This window comes from Piliocolobus tephrosceles, chromosome 15, assembly GCF_002776525.5.
Source record: "Piliocolobus tephrosceles isolate RC106 chromosome 15, ASM277652v3, whole genome shotgun sequence".
Taxonomy (NCBI): Eukaryota; Metazoa; Chordata; class Mammalia; order Primates; family Cercopithecidae; genus Piliocolobus; species Piliocolobus tephrosceles.
Window position 1 is genome coordinate 61,661,163 of NC_045448.1, and position 14,957 is coordinate 61,676,119.

Here is a 14,957-nt window from a genome sequence, read left to right on the forward strand (position 1 = left end):
TTTATAGTCAATTCTTGTATTTGAGGTAGTTGTGTTCTGTAAAGTGTGGCAAATAATTAGCAAATACCAAATTATCGCTACTAGTGAAAATACACAATTAAATTTCTGTGAGCCTCTGGCAGTATTTCTGTCAACCAATCAATACAATTACCTTGTTTTATGAATGTTTCTGTTTAAAGATACCTTATTTAGTATATATTGTTGATTCATTAATGTTTAACTCACTGTCAATAGTATTAAAACTCATATGAATGAAACATATCTAACATATATATTTTCCCTATAAGTCATATCACAGCCTTCTTGAGCTTAAGAACACTAGAGAGCACTTCAGCACTACACTTGAGGGCCTATTTATTTATTTATTTATTTAATTTATTTATTTATTTTTACAGATGGATCTTCCTATATTGCCCAAACTAGACTGTAATGGCTATTCACAGGTTCCAAAGTAGCGTACTGCAGCCTCAAAATCCACCTCATCCTCCCAAGTAGTTGGGACTACAGGCGCGTGCCACTGCACCTGGTTGAGGGCCATTTTAGAGTAAAATCATGAACAAAAAATACAAATATACGAAAAATTTTCACAGCATACACCATGAAAAGTACATTTGTTTACAATATGGAAACTGAAACAAAAAGGCAAACTGTTGCCTTCTTTGACCTTACCTAGAAAGGCGTGTCAGGCAACTCAAGTTTTTTGCCACTCTGCGTATGTACAAGTCTGTGAATGACTGCAAAAGCTCCCCGAGTGCCAATTTTGGCATTACAAATGCATTTTAGCAAATGAGTGAATTTGCAAATAGGAAATCCACAAATAATGAGGTCTGGTTGTACACACACACACACTCTCTCTCCCTCTCTGTCATCATAGTATTCCCTGAAAAAATACGATACCATATACATGCTTTCCCACCTTTTCTTTTTTTTTTTTTACTAGTAATAGATCCTAAAGATTTCTTTGTGGTAGTACAGATAAATTCCATACTTCCTTTTTCAGCTATAGAGTACTCTTTTGAATGGATGCTGTTTTTTCAACTAGTTCCCTTTTGATGTACATTCAGCTGATTCTAGTCTTTTACTATCAGAAGCATGGTTTCAATAAACAGATTTGCATATACATCTTTCTGTACTTTGGACACAGATTCCTAGAAATGAAGCTGCTAGGTTAAAGAAAGAATGCACGCTCTATTTTGCTAGATATTTTACTGTATATTTTTTCAATGACTATTTCTAACATAACTCAGAGATAAAGCAAAAGTTTGGTAGAAAAAAACTGATATTCTTATGCCACAAGAGTTGATGAATAGTAGTATTATTTAAAAAGAATTATATAATAAAAGCTAGTGCATAACAATTACATAATTAAACATATATAATAAAAAGCTAGTGGAAAAAGCTAGTGGTAAACAATATGTAAAAATAATAAAACCAAACACGCTTTAAACATTTTAAATTCGAAACATTTCACCTTTCTGATCGAGACTGTTCAACCAAAAGAGCAACTAAAGCTATCATCTTTTCAAGGGCAGCTGGCCTGTATTTTTCTTCTGCCAGAGAGAGGATATCTTCTTCCTCCTCTTCTTCTTCCCCTTCTTCCTCTGATAACACTTCAACTTGAGGCTAAGTTGGAATAAAATTCAATTTTAATATGGTAGTAGTTTTAATATCATTTTGAGAATTTAACAGTGTAGATGGTGGCAGGAGCTTGTAACATGAAAAACAACTGCACAAAGACCTAAATCTAATGTAAAAGACTCTAAACCACATTCAGGACAATCTTAGATTAAATTGCCAGAACTGTGAAGAATAACAATTTTCTGCCATGCACGGTGGCTCATGTAATCCCAGCACTTTGGGAGGCTGAGGCGGGTGGATCATTTGAGGTCAGGAGTTCCACACCAGTCTGGCCGACATGGTGATATTCCGTTTCTACTAAAAATACAAAAATTAGCCAGCCGTGGTGGCACACACTTAGAATCCCAGCTACTCGGGAGGCTGAGGCAGGAGAATCGCCTGAACACAGGAGGCAGAGGTTGCAATGAGCCGAGACAGCAGCACTGCACTCCAGCCTCGGTGACAGAGTGAGACTCTATCTCAAAAAAAAAAAAAAAAAAAAAAAAAAATTCTCAACACTGACTACTTACCTTACCTATAAATCCTTGAATAACTTTTTTCTTATAAGCAAGCTCATTGGAAGACAAATCAGGATAAAAATTACAAGTATGATAAAACAATATTTCCTATTTAATAAAAATGCCAGTTATACAAAATAAGAAATTCTTATTTATAGTTTCCTGATAATCCAAATAGTAGGTATTTCAAAGAGACATTCACTTGGGCTTTTACAGGCAGAGACTCAAAAGATTTTATGATCTACTAGTGTATATTCTGTGAAGCATTACAAATTAACTTCCCTAAGTCTCAACTGTCTCATCTGTTAAATGGAGTTATAAAGGGTACTTATCTCTTTTGGTTAAGAAAAGGACTAAATAAGAGTGCAAGTAGATCATACAATCCAATGCATTTGTTATGAACAACACAAAACTGATGTAATACTTTAATATTATTAATAGACCAGCTACTTAAATTTTGGAAAGACTCTCATAAACTTAATAGCAAAGAACTTAAAAATGTGACCACCAAAATGTTCACAAAAACAATTCACTGTTAGTAAGACCCCAAAGTAGGTGACCACTTTGCCTCAGTTTATTTGCTTTGTTCCAGACATGACCAATGAACTTTATTACCTAGTTGTTTCTTTCTTGCTATATCCATTGAAGTTACATTAAAAACATCAACCAATCTTAGACCCTTCACATTATCTAACATCAGTTTCCAGAAGGGATTTTAAAAAGGGTTCTAACATCTCAGGACTTCACACAATGCAAAATATGAAAACCATGGCCTCTAATTCCTGATGTATAATAGAATTGTACTTACATTTTCAGGTCCTTTTGTTCCCATGTAAAAATGTACCATTGTAGATATAGCTTGCAATGAAAGCAAAAATTGGCTCTAAACAAACAAACAAAATTTAAAAATGTAAAATAAAAGTAATTAAGTTGCAAATACTGAAAAAAGGTAGATAATCCAAAAAACAGACAAGATATAGCCTCACCTCTTCTTCACCCATTTTTGCAAATTCGTAAAGGAAGGCAAAATACTCTGTGAGATGTTTACTATGAGGTTTTACACCATGTTCCATAATTAATAATAGGGTTCTCACAAAGCGAGTGACACATGAACGACCGCCAATATCTTCAACTGAGGCATCCATATCATCTGACCTAAAAGACAATGAAATAGATCTTAGAGAATGTATAAGGCCTGGAAATACTGTTCGAGAGAAAAAATATTTTTTAAACTCTGAATTTCTCTATCTTTGAGATAATGAATATCAACTGCAATAATATAAGTAGCTAGACTCCAATTACTGTGACTGGCTAAATCAATGCAAACAAAAAGACTAAGCCATAATGTAGTTTGCAGAGGATTTTGCAGATGCAAAATTTAAACAAAACAAAAATAGTTTTACCTTCTTGAATGTATTATTACAGATTATTTTTAAACAGAACAAATATTTCAGTGTGGATTTTAAAAAATACTCTGTAGGCAGGTCGTCAAGAAACTTAAAAATTAGGGCCAGGCAAGGTGGCTCACGCCTGTAATCCTAGCAATCTGGGAGGACGAGGCGGGCAGATCATTTGAACCTACGAGTTTGAGACTAGCCTGGGCAACATGAAGAAACCCTATCTCTTTAAAAAAACAAAACAAAACAAAAAAACACCACACACACACACACGTTCAAAAAGTACTTCTTACCCATCTTCCATTCCTGGCTGCAAATAGAGATGAGCATGCACAGGTCTCAGCCTCTGAATCACATGGATACACAAACGCTGAAACATCTGTGAAGATAAAGATAAAACAAGAGCTAACTTCTCAGGTAACAAAGATTTGAAAAATTAACTTGATTCAAAATTTTCTGCCACCCATTTATACTTTGCACAAGATTATCTTGGTATTCTGGAGCTTTTCTGGAGTCTCAACAATGGACTAAGGAAATACGGCAAAGTTAGCATAAAAAAATCAGTTTTATGATAAAGAGAAAAAAACTCAACAAACTGTTACGTTTCAGTAATACAGATGATCAAAAACAAAGTTTCAAAAAATCCTTTTAGCTAGTGGAGATACAGAGAAAAGAAAATCTAGTATCCAATTCCTTAAGAAGAGTGGAATGGGGAAGGGCAGCTGCTCATCATGGGGTCAGCAGCTAGGAGAAGGAAATGTGAAGATTCTTTAAAGATACACAAGTGAACCACAATCACATGAAAAAATGCGTAACAGTTTTTAGGAAAATGCATACCAAAACCACAATAAGATACCACTTCATGCCTTCTAGGATAGCTGAAATAAAAAAGACAGTATTACCCGCTAAAGATTACGGTGAAATTGGAACTCTTATATATCACTGGCAAGAACATCAAACACTGTAGTCACTATAAAAAAAACAGTTTACCAGCCGGGCACGGTGGCTGAAGCCTATAATCCCAGCACTTTGGGAAGCTGTGGTGGGTGGACCACCTGAGGTCAGGAGATCGAGACCAGCCTAGCCAACATAGTGAAACTCTGTTTGTACTAAAAATACAAAAATTAGCTGGGTGTGGCGGTGGGCACCTGTAATCTCAGCTACTCAGGAGGCTGAGGCAGGGAGAACTGTGTGAATCCGGGAGGTGGAGGTTGCAGTGAGACGTGATCACGCCATTGCACTCCAACCTGGGTGACAGAGCAAGACTCCATCTCAAAACCAACAACAACCAACCAACTAACCAAAAAACACCAGTTTACCGCTGGTGCGGTGGCTGTAATAACAGCACTTTGGGAGGCCAAGGCAGGCAGATCACCTAAGGTCAGGAGTTTGAGACCAGCCTGGCCAAAAAGGTGAAATCCTGTTTACTAAAAATACAAAAAATTAGCTGGGCACAGTGGTGCGCGCCTGTAATCCCAGCTACTCGGAAAGCTGAGGCAGGAGAATCGCTTGAACCCTGGAGGCAGAAGTTGCAGTGAGCTGAGACCATGGCATTGCACTCCAGCCTGGGCCACAAGAGTGAAACTCCGTCTCAAAAAGAAAACACAAAACACAAAAACAAAAAAGTTTACCAGTACTAAAAATGTATACAAAGAAGTGACAATATATGTCCAAACAAAAACTTGTACTAAAAGTTCCTAATAGCATTATTAAAAAGAGCCAAAAAGTAGAAACATCTCAAATGTTCTGCTGATGAACAGATATACAAAATGTGGGGTATATACATTTGACAAAATATTGGGCAAAAAAAGAAAATGTAATATGGATACATGCTATAACATGAATAAATCCTAAAAGATTGTTAAACCACAGCAGTAAGTCACAAAAGACTAATACTGTATCATTCCATTAACATGAAATGGTCAAAACAGGCAATCTATAAAGATAGAAAGTAGACTAGTAGTTGTCAGGGATTGAGGAGAAAGGACAGCATAAAATAGGAACTGACTGCTAGTGGGTATAGGGTTTTTTTTTTTTTGGTGGGGGGTGGGGGTGACAAATGTTCCAAAATTAGGTAGTAGTGATGGCTGCACAACTTTGTGACTACACTAAAAACCACTATATTTTACATTTTGAAAGGTGTGGGTGAATTTTATGGTGTAAGAATTGTATCTTAAGCCAGGCTCAGTGTCTCACAAGTATAATCCCAGAACTCTGGGAGGCTAAGGTGGGAAGATTGCCTCAGCCCAGGAATTTGAGACCAGCCTAGGCAACAGGTGAGACACACTCTCTCCACAAAAAAAATACAAAAATTAGCTAGGTGTGGTGGTGTGTGCCTGTAGTTCGAGCTATTCAGGAGGCTGAGGTGGGAGAACTGCTGAGCCCAGGAGGTGGAAGCTGCAGTGAGTCATGTAGCACCACAGCACTACAGCCAGGGTGACAGAGCAAGAGCCTGTCTAAAAACAAAACAAAATCAGCCAGGTGTGGTGGTGTGTGCCTGTAGTCCTAGCTGCTGAGGCAAGAGGACTGCTTGAAACAGAGCAAAATCCTCTAAAAAAACAAATCCTATATATATACATACATAAAATATACATTATATAACACACATTATATATAATATACATTATATATAACACATGTATAAATATATGTTATATATAATGTATATTTTAAATATACACACACATATCTATCTCAATAGTAACTGGAAAGTGGCATAAAGGTTTTGATTTTGTCAAAAGTGTCTATAAAGTAATATTTACATTTCATTGTCTATTGTACCCAATTTAAGAAAACAAACTGTTTCGTATGACAGTTCAGACCCAATCACAGAAGTTAGTCTTCTCATTAGCTTTCGAGGTCACTATAGTACTCTACACCATGGTTAGAATGTCTAAGGATTTCAAAACAATCAGTACAACTCATAAAGCATCTAATAATAAAGAGCAGGATCCAATAATAAAAGTAGGAAGTTACAGTCAATCTTCCTAAATCCAGGAAATGTGCATAATTTTAATCACCTTATTAGCGAGCTGATGTTAAAAGAGCCTGGTGAAACCAACAACAAAATGACTTTTATGATAGGAGGTAGATCTTTTCATACTATTATCAATATTAGGTTACGACACACTAATAAGCAAATTTAGAATAATTAAATTGAAACTAACTTCTTTTCCAAATAATTTTTTTCAAACACATTTTTTCTTACCTGTCTCACAATCTGATTAGGGCACTTAATTAGTATCTGCATTGGCCACCAGTCGTCATCAGCCATGCGATCTAAAAACCACTGTAAAAATAACACAGCATGACTTTAACATTCAATAAATATTTGTTACATGGGCTAACAGTCACGTAAGAATTTTATTTATAGTCAGTTTTTTAATTCTTTTAAGTTCTTACCAGAAAAGTTTCTCTAATTGTTATAAAAGTCCAAACTCTAAAAATCTTAATAAGGGTTACATCATTATACAACTCCATGGAATGCCATTTATATTACAGTGTGTCCTTTATCATAATAAAATGAAATATCATTCTCTTAGCCCTCATAAATGTCACACTACAGAATCTTTACTCCTTAATTAAAATAAAGATATAAAGAGAGAGAAAGAGAGAGAGACAGAGACAGATCTTGCTCCATTGCCCAGGCTGGACTGCAGTGGCACGATCTCAGCTCACTAAAACCTCTGCCTCCCAGGTTCAAGTGATTCTCCTCCCGAGTAGCTGAGATTACAGGCACACACCACCATGCCTGGCTTATTTTTGTATTTTTAGTAGAAACGGGGTTTCACTATGTTGGCCAGGCTGGTCTCGAACTCCTGACCTCAGGTGATCCAGCCGCCTTGGCCTCCCAAAGTGCTGGTATTATAGGCGTGAGCCACCACACCCGGCCTCCTATTAATAATATATGATATGAGCATGATTCATTTTCTTTCTGTTTAAAAACAAATTATGATCTAATTAGCACTGGAGAAACTCTGGATCTATCAAACAGCCATGAGAGGAGAAGGAAACAGAGGAACATGTTAAACACCACCAGGAAAATGCAATTAGTCAAAGAAAGCATGAGGGAAATCCTAAAGCACAAATGACAAAAAATGGCATGGAGAAAAAAAGTAACTTTTACAGATTAAGGAAGACTTAAGAGACAGATGAATGCAAAATGTGGAACTTGTTTGAACCACTCTTTTAAACCAATCAACTGAAAATTTTTTTTTGAGATAAAGAAAACTGAACATAGGATGGGTATTAGATGACAAGAATAAATCACTTCTGGCCAGGCATAATGGCTCATGCCTGTAATCTCAGCAATTTGAGGATAGCTTGAAGCTTGGAGTTTGAGACCAGCTGGGCAACAGAGAGACTCTGTCTCTATAAAAAAAGAAAAAAATTAGCTGAGTGTGTTGGTGTGTGCCTGTGGTCCCAGCTACTCGGGAGGCTGAGGGAGGAGGATTGCTCAAGCCCAGGATTTTGAGGTTGCAGTGAGCTATGATTGTGCACCACTGCATTCAACAGCCTGGGTGACAGAACAACACCCTCTCTGGGGGTAAAAAAAGTTATAAAGATGAGAAATCACTTCTAATATTACTGGTTGCATATGTTTTTAAAGTTTTCTTATGTTAGAAATATATACTGGGTGTTTATGGATGCATAATATATTTACGTCTCCTTTAAAATCTTCCATTATGGGAAAAAAAGAACAGGGGATAGATGAAACAAGAATGAAAGAATATTATTATTTATTGAAGCTGAGGAACAGGCATGTGACAGCTTATGGTCCCTTTCTACTTCTGTCCATGTTTCCAAATTCTCATTACAAAGTTTCAAAAAGTTACACTTTTGTATTTGAAATTTCTGAGGAATAGATTCCCTTACTCTATTTCTACAAGGTATAATTAGATGAACTTCTAAATATGCAAAAATCCTTTAAATATAATTCATCAATTATATACTAGACTGCTATTTCCCACTTCTGTTAATTTGTAACACTTGCATTCCTATGGAGTTTACAACTCTTTGGTTGCTAATCTAAAAATTAAGATGGCAATATGATTAAGTTGTCATTACCTGTGAGTGGATTATCCTTAGGGATGCATCTCTTAAAATGGGGGATGGGGAGCTAAAACCGGGCATAAACTGATCTACTGAGATAGGTGGATAGGTGAATTTATTTTTGGCGGAGAGAGTGGGGAAAGAGGAAGTGACAGATGATGGTATGCATTTCCTAACAACATACAAAAGTAGTTAAGAGAGGGATGGAAGACATAGGAAGATGAGGTTGGCCAAAGAGTACAAAGTTTCAGGTTTTTTATTTTTATTTTCTTAAATTGAGACAGTCTCACTCTGTCGCTCAGGCTGGAATGCAGTGGCATGATCTCAGCTCACTGTACCTTCGCCTCCAGGGTTCAAGCGATTCTCCTGCCTCAGGCTCCCCAGTAGTTGGGATTACAAGTGTACACCACCATGACCAGTTACTTTTTTTTATTTTTAGTAGAGACGTGGTTTCACATGTGGGCTGGGCTGGTCTCCAACTCCTGACCTCAAGTAATCCGCCTGCCTTGGCCTCCCAAAGTACTGGGATTACAGGCGTGAGCCACCGTGCCTGATCCCAAGTTTCCATTTTAAATAAATTCTGGAGATCTTATGTACAGCATCATGACACTAGTTGTAATATTGTATTGTTTTGAGACAAAACTGACTAAAAAAAGATTAAAATTTTTTTGCATAGTTTACTTGAAATTTGCTAAGGGAGATCTTGTGTCCTCACCACTCACACATACACATAACTACGTGGTGACAAATGTGTTAATTAATTTGAATGTGGTAATCACTTCACAATGTACCTTGTGAAGTGTACATTGTATCAATGTACAAATCATTTTGTATACCTTGAATATACAAAATTTTTGTCATTTATACCTTAATAAGGCTGTAAAAACAAAAGTAGTTAAGAAATATTTGGAAGAGTCTGGAATTTTCTATACATAGTTTTACCTTCTGTTAGATGAAGGGGGAAAAAGAACAATTTTTTTTTTTCTTTTTTGAGACAGAGTCTCGCTCTGTCACCAGGCTGGAGTGCAGTGGCACAACATCAGCTCACTGCAACCTCCGCCTCCCAAGTTCAAGTGATTCTCCTGCCTCTGCCTCCCCAGGCGCTGGGACGACAGGCATGCGTTACCCTACCCTGCTATTTTTTGTATTTTTAGTAGAGACAGGGTTTCACCATGTTGGCCACGATGGTCTTGATCTCTTGATCTCGTAATCTGCCCGCCTCAGCCTTCCAAGGTGCTGGGGTTACAGGCATGAGACACCACACCCGGCCAAAACACGAATTTTTAAGTGACTTAATAATCAATTATTTAATCAGTGTAATGGATGTGATATATTAAATTGTAAGTTTCTCAGCTAAATGATTTTCAGAATGACTAACATTTGGCTCCCTGTGATAGATAAAACCACTTTGCTATAGCATCTTAGATAAGAGGGGAAAAAAAAAGAATCTTAAGCTATGCATTAGTTGTTGAATTATCACCTTACCTCACAAGCTGCCTGACTATTATTAAACTGTTTGGTCAACAGTTCAATCCACTGAAGCATTGTGGGCTAGAAAAGAAAAAGAAGTCAGTCAGTTTATGAACTTCTGAGCCAACAATAACAAAAACCAAAAGATACCTGATAAAAACATAAATGACAAAAAAAATCCATAGTATAAAACACATACCTTTTCTTTAGAATGAATAAATGTCTCAAGGACAAAAGAAGTGCTTAACTGTAAGAAAAGATACAGCAAAAAAAGCTTCAATCATTTTAAAGTAGTAAATTTTGACAGAATTATTTAAAGTTCATATATTTATTACCTTTGCTGTCATTAGGGACACAGCTTTAGGATCTGGTAATGTACTGGGAATACAACTACACAATTGCCACATAAATCTAGAATTTAAAAATAATCATTTAAAATTCACACATAAGATTTTTTAAAACGTGTAAAATATCTATGAAATTTACCAAACTTACCCAAAATACGTATGTTCAAAAATGTTTTTGTCTTGAAGAAACTGCATGTTATCATGCCAAATCCACTGAAAACAAAAATGTTAACATTAGATATATGATAAAGCAGTTTACTTCATTACATTTTACTAATATTTTTATTAGACAAAAAGTCTCCTCTAAAAAACTGCAAAATAAAATACATGCACTTAAAGTTCATTTTGATTTTTTCCCCAAGTATACTCATATAAATGGTTGCTACTAATACTTTGTAATTATTAATACTTATCTGGCTACGTCAAGCAACTGTGAGGTTTTTTATTAAAATGCTGCAAGAATTCTGAAATCCTATCTGAAGAGCAAGTATATAAATGAATAAAATATAAGTCATGTTACATTCTGATAAGGTTATAAAAGAAAGGTTTACATTTAAAAGTTGGTACAATACTTAATTCTGGTTGGCAGACCCAAATGAGATGTGATTTGTTTATAAAAATCATTAAAAATTATTTCGCACATTAGCACTGTAGGATCACTCTGCTGTTTTTGTCTTCAACCCTCTGAATACCTTAAATAGGCCTTATGTTTTTGTCAGTTCCATAAAACTATTTTTATCTAGATGTTCTGACTACTGGTATTACTAGCTGTCTTTTGTAGGGCTATACTTCTGATTTTATTTTGGAATTTTGGTCGATAGGTTCATTTTGAGCTGAAAGTCCCAACCTTATCTTTAATCTTCCATTGAAGATTTTCAACTATCTCTCTTTGCCTCTCCAGTCCACTACACTAATTTAGAAACTAATAGGGTTCCTGTTCTACAGTGATATTTGGGAAATCACAGTTTAATCAGTGAATAGCCTGCTTCAGAGTTCTTGAGCATTTCCAAGCACAAAAACGTTCTATTAAGCTGTAGCCCCTGTATCAGACTCTGTATCAGGCAGAGTCTGATAGCATTCTGCCCATCTCATTCAGTAGTTTTTATAACAAGGGAGCCCCATTCTAAACTCTGGATTCCAGCCATGAGCTCAGTTGTAGATTCTGTGTCACAATTTTTGTCCCCTCAATCCCATTAGGGCCTAACTACTGGTCAACATGATCTCCTGAATCTAAAGGCAGGTAATACTGTGGTTTCTACCATGTAAGTGTTTTTGGTTCTGCTCTATTTTTGTTTTACAGAAACATTCATCTGTTTGATAGTCCTTTTTATATTGTATCTATGTATGTGTATAGCTATTTTTCATGGATTTTATTTATTTATTTATTTATTTTCTTTGGAGACAGGGTCTCACTCTGTCACCTGGGCTGAAGTGCAGCAGCATGATAGCTTACTGCAGCCTTGACCTCCCTGGCCTCAAGTGATCCTCCCACCTCAGCCTCCTGAGTAGCTGGGACCACAGGTGTGTGCCACCATGCCAGCTAATATATATATATATATTTTTTGGTAGAGATGGGGTTTTACCATGTTGCCCAGGCTGGTCTTGAACTCCTGGGGTCAAGCAATCCACCTACCTCCCAAAGTGCTGAGATTACAGGGGTAATCTCATCCTGCCCACCCGGCCCAGCCACCCTAGCTGTTTTCTTTTTTCTTTTCTTTTTCTTTTTTTGAGACAGAGTTTCGTTCTTGTTGCCCAGGCTGGAGTACAATGGTGCTATCTCGGCTCACTGCAATCTCCACCTCCAGGTTCAAGCGATTCTCTTGCTTCAGCCTCCCAAGTAGCTGGGATTACAGGTGCCCACCACCACATTCAGTGAATTTTTGTATTTTTAGTAGAGAGAGGGTTTCATGATGGTGGCCAGGCTGGTCTCGAACTCCTGACCTCAGGTGAACCAACTGCCTCAGCCTCCCAAAGTGCTGGGATTACAGGTGTGAGCCACTGCGCCCATCCTTACCCTAGCTATTTTCTACATAACTGTCCATCCTCATCTTGGGCCACTTTTCCTTGAACTACCATCACAGCCATATAGGTCATCTTTCGGCTTCCGAAACATGCCAATACGCTCTGTCCTTCCTAGGCAATTTGTACATAATGTTTTCTTTGCCTGGCCCCGAGCATTCTTCACATGATTACCTCTTCTCTAACTTTCAAGTTTCAGTTTAAGGTTAACTTCCCGAAGTATTTCCTGACCCTTTTCTAGCAAACCCTATCAACTACACTTTCTGAGAACTCTTACCTTATATTATCTGTAAGAATCATTACAATTTATAACTAGTGTGCTTAATCTCTTTTATGCTTCTAAAATGTTTCATGTTATCTTTTGGGATTAACAGCTATGCTTTAAAGGTACAAATCTAAAGAACCACATTCTGGTTTATATCTAAAATCATATTAATGTTCATGTACACAGTATTTCACATTTTAAATTTAATTTTAAGAAAACATGTAGGCACACTCATTTAAAAATAGTAAGCTGGAACAATTACAGAAAAAATTGTTGGCTTAGGTCTGCAATGAGGAGTTTTCTAATGTACAGGCATATCTCATTTTACTGTGCTTCACTTTACTGCACTTTGCAGATGCTGTATTTTTCAACAAACTGAAGGGCTGTGGCAGCCTTGCAATCAAGCAAGTCTATTGGCACCATTTTTTTTACTAGTATGTACTCACTTTGTCACATTTTGATAATTCCTGAAATATTTCAAACATTTTCGTCATTATATATTATTATATTATGTATCACATTATATTATATATTATATCATATTATTATGGTGATCTATCATCAGTGTGATTTTTTGAGGTTACTATTATGATTGTTTCAGGGTACCATGAACTACACCAATATAAGACGGCACACTTAATACAAGTTGTGTGTGTTCTGACTGCTCCACCGACTAGCTGTTCACTTTCTCCCTCTCCTTAGGCCTCCACATTCCCTGAGACAATACTGGAATTAGGTCAATTAACAACCCTACAATGGCCTCTCTGTATCAAGTAAAATGAGGAGTCACACATCTTTCACCTTAAATCAAAAGCCAGAAATGATTAAGCTTCCTCACTTTAAATGAGGACCCTGTCACACACACATACACACAGAAGTTTGAGAACCACTGATGTAAACAAACAAAATACATCATCATTGTAAAGGTTTTATTTAAAATTTCATTTTACTTCATAAGTGGCGTAACTGTCATTAAATACTGTCGGGTACTTACATAAAGCAAGGTCTAGATTTTTCTAAATATCTTTAGGGCAAAAAGCTTTGCACAAAAAATGATTATAATTATTTGTGGTTATAATGACGGTCGAGATAAATTTTTATACAAATAGGTAAGTTTAGTAGCTTCAAATCTAATGAAGCCATTTATAATGAATACCATCTAATTCAGCTGCTAAATTCAATTCAAGGAATTTAAAAAAGACAATATTCCTGGTTTTTTTTACCATTAACACATGTGCAGGCAAGATACTAGTTAAAAGCATTTCAGAACAATACCCAGTTTTAAGACTTGATCGCAATATTACAAAAAAAAAAAATTTTTTTTTTCCAGACAGTAAAAGCTGAATTGTCTAGATGAATGCATACAATTTAATCAGGCATGCATTCTAGAGAAGATTTACTTTTTTGTGTTTTTGGCTGACTGAATTCCTAACACCAACACAATACACATTGAGCTATGTACCCAATAATGTACTATTACTACCTACTATATTATGAAATGAAGAAAGCCTCATAACTACAAATGAACACGTTTTTATTCCTTCATATGTAAAATACTTTATTTGAGACAGTCTCATTCTGTCGCCCAGGCTGGAGTGCAGTGGCACGATCTCGACTCACTTCAAGCTCCACCTCTGGGGTTCACGCTATTGTCCTGCCTCAGCCTCCCGAGTATCTGGGACTACAGGCGCCCGCCACCACACCCAGCTAATTTTTTGTATTTTTAGTAGAGACGGGGTTTCACCATGTTAGCCAGGATGGTCTCAATCTCCTGACCTTGTGATCCACCCGCCTCAGTCTCCCAAAGTGCTGGGATTACAGGCGTGAGCCACCGTGCCCAGCCCTATTTTTTTTTTTTTTTTTTGAGACAGAGTTTTGCTCTTTTGCCCAGGCTGAAATGCAGTGGTGTTATCTCGGCTCACTGTAACCTCCACCTCTCGGGTTCAAGGGATTCTCTCCCCTAGGCCCCCTGAGTAGCTGGGATTACAGGCACCCACCAACACGCCCAGCTAATCTTTCTATTTTTTAGTAGAGCTGCGGTTTTGCCATGTTGGCCAGGTTGGTCTCGAACTCTTGACCTCAGGTGATCCACCCGTCTGAGCCTCCTAAAATGCTGGGATTATAGGCGTAAGCCATTGCCCCCAGGTGTAAAATACATTTTAACGGCATTTCAATTATAAGGCATGCTTGAGGGCGTGTCTATATCATGAGGCACAACAGAAGGAACACTTACAAACCAATCATCCAATCTAAGAAGCAAAACATTATCTAA

General features: G+C 36.9%; 1 protein-coding gene across 4 annotated transcripts in view; it reads right to left on the reverse strand.

The window, feature by feature from the left end:
• USP34 (ubiquitin specific peptidase 34) overlaps positions 1 to 14,957 on the reverse strand; it is a 291,540-nt gene that overhangs the window by 40,425 nt on the left and 236,158 nt on the right. For all 4 annotated transcript variants that reach the window (XR_002734953.2, XM_023228313.2, XM_023228311.2 and 1 more), the window contains exons 54-62: positions 10,550 to 10,614; positions 10,390 to 10,465; positions 10,254 to 10,301; positions 10,070 to 10,135; positions 6,741 to 6,821; positions 3,826 to 3,911; positions 3,122 to 3,290; positions 2,944 to 3,018; positions 1,472 to 1,623 (exon numbers count right to left, since the gene is read on the reverse strand). Coding sequence is in view for 3 of the 4 variants with exons in the window: in XM_023228313.2 (XP_023084081.1) it covers positions 1,472 to 1,623; positions 2,944 to 3,018; positions 3,122 to 3,290; positions 3,826 to 3,911; positions 6,741 to 6,821; positions 10,070 to 10,135; positions 10,254 to 10,301; positions 10,390 to 10,465; positions 10,550 to 10,614 (818 nt within the window). In the remaining variant the exon portion in view is untranslated. The remainder of the gene's footprint in view (positions 1 to 1,471; positions 1,624 to 2,943; positions 3,019 to 3,121; positions 3,291 to 3,825; positions 3,912 to 6,740; positions 6,822 to 10,069; positions 10,136 to 10,253; positions 10,302 to 10,389; positions 10,466 to 10,549; positions 10,615 to 14,957) is intronic.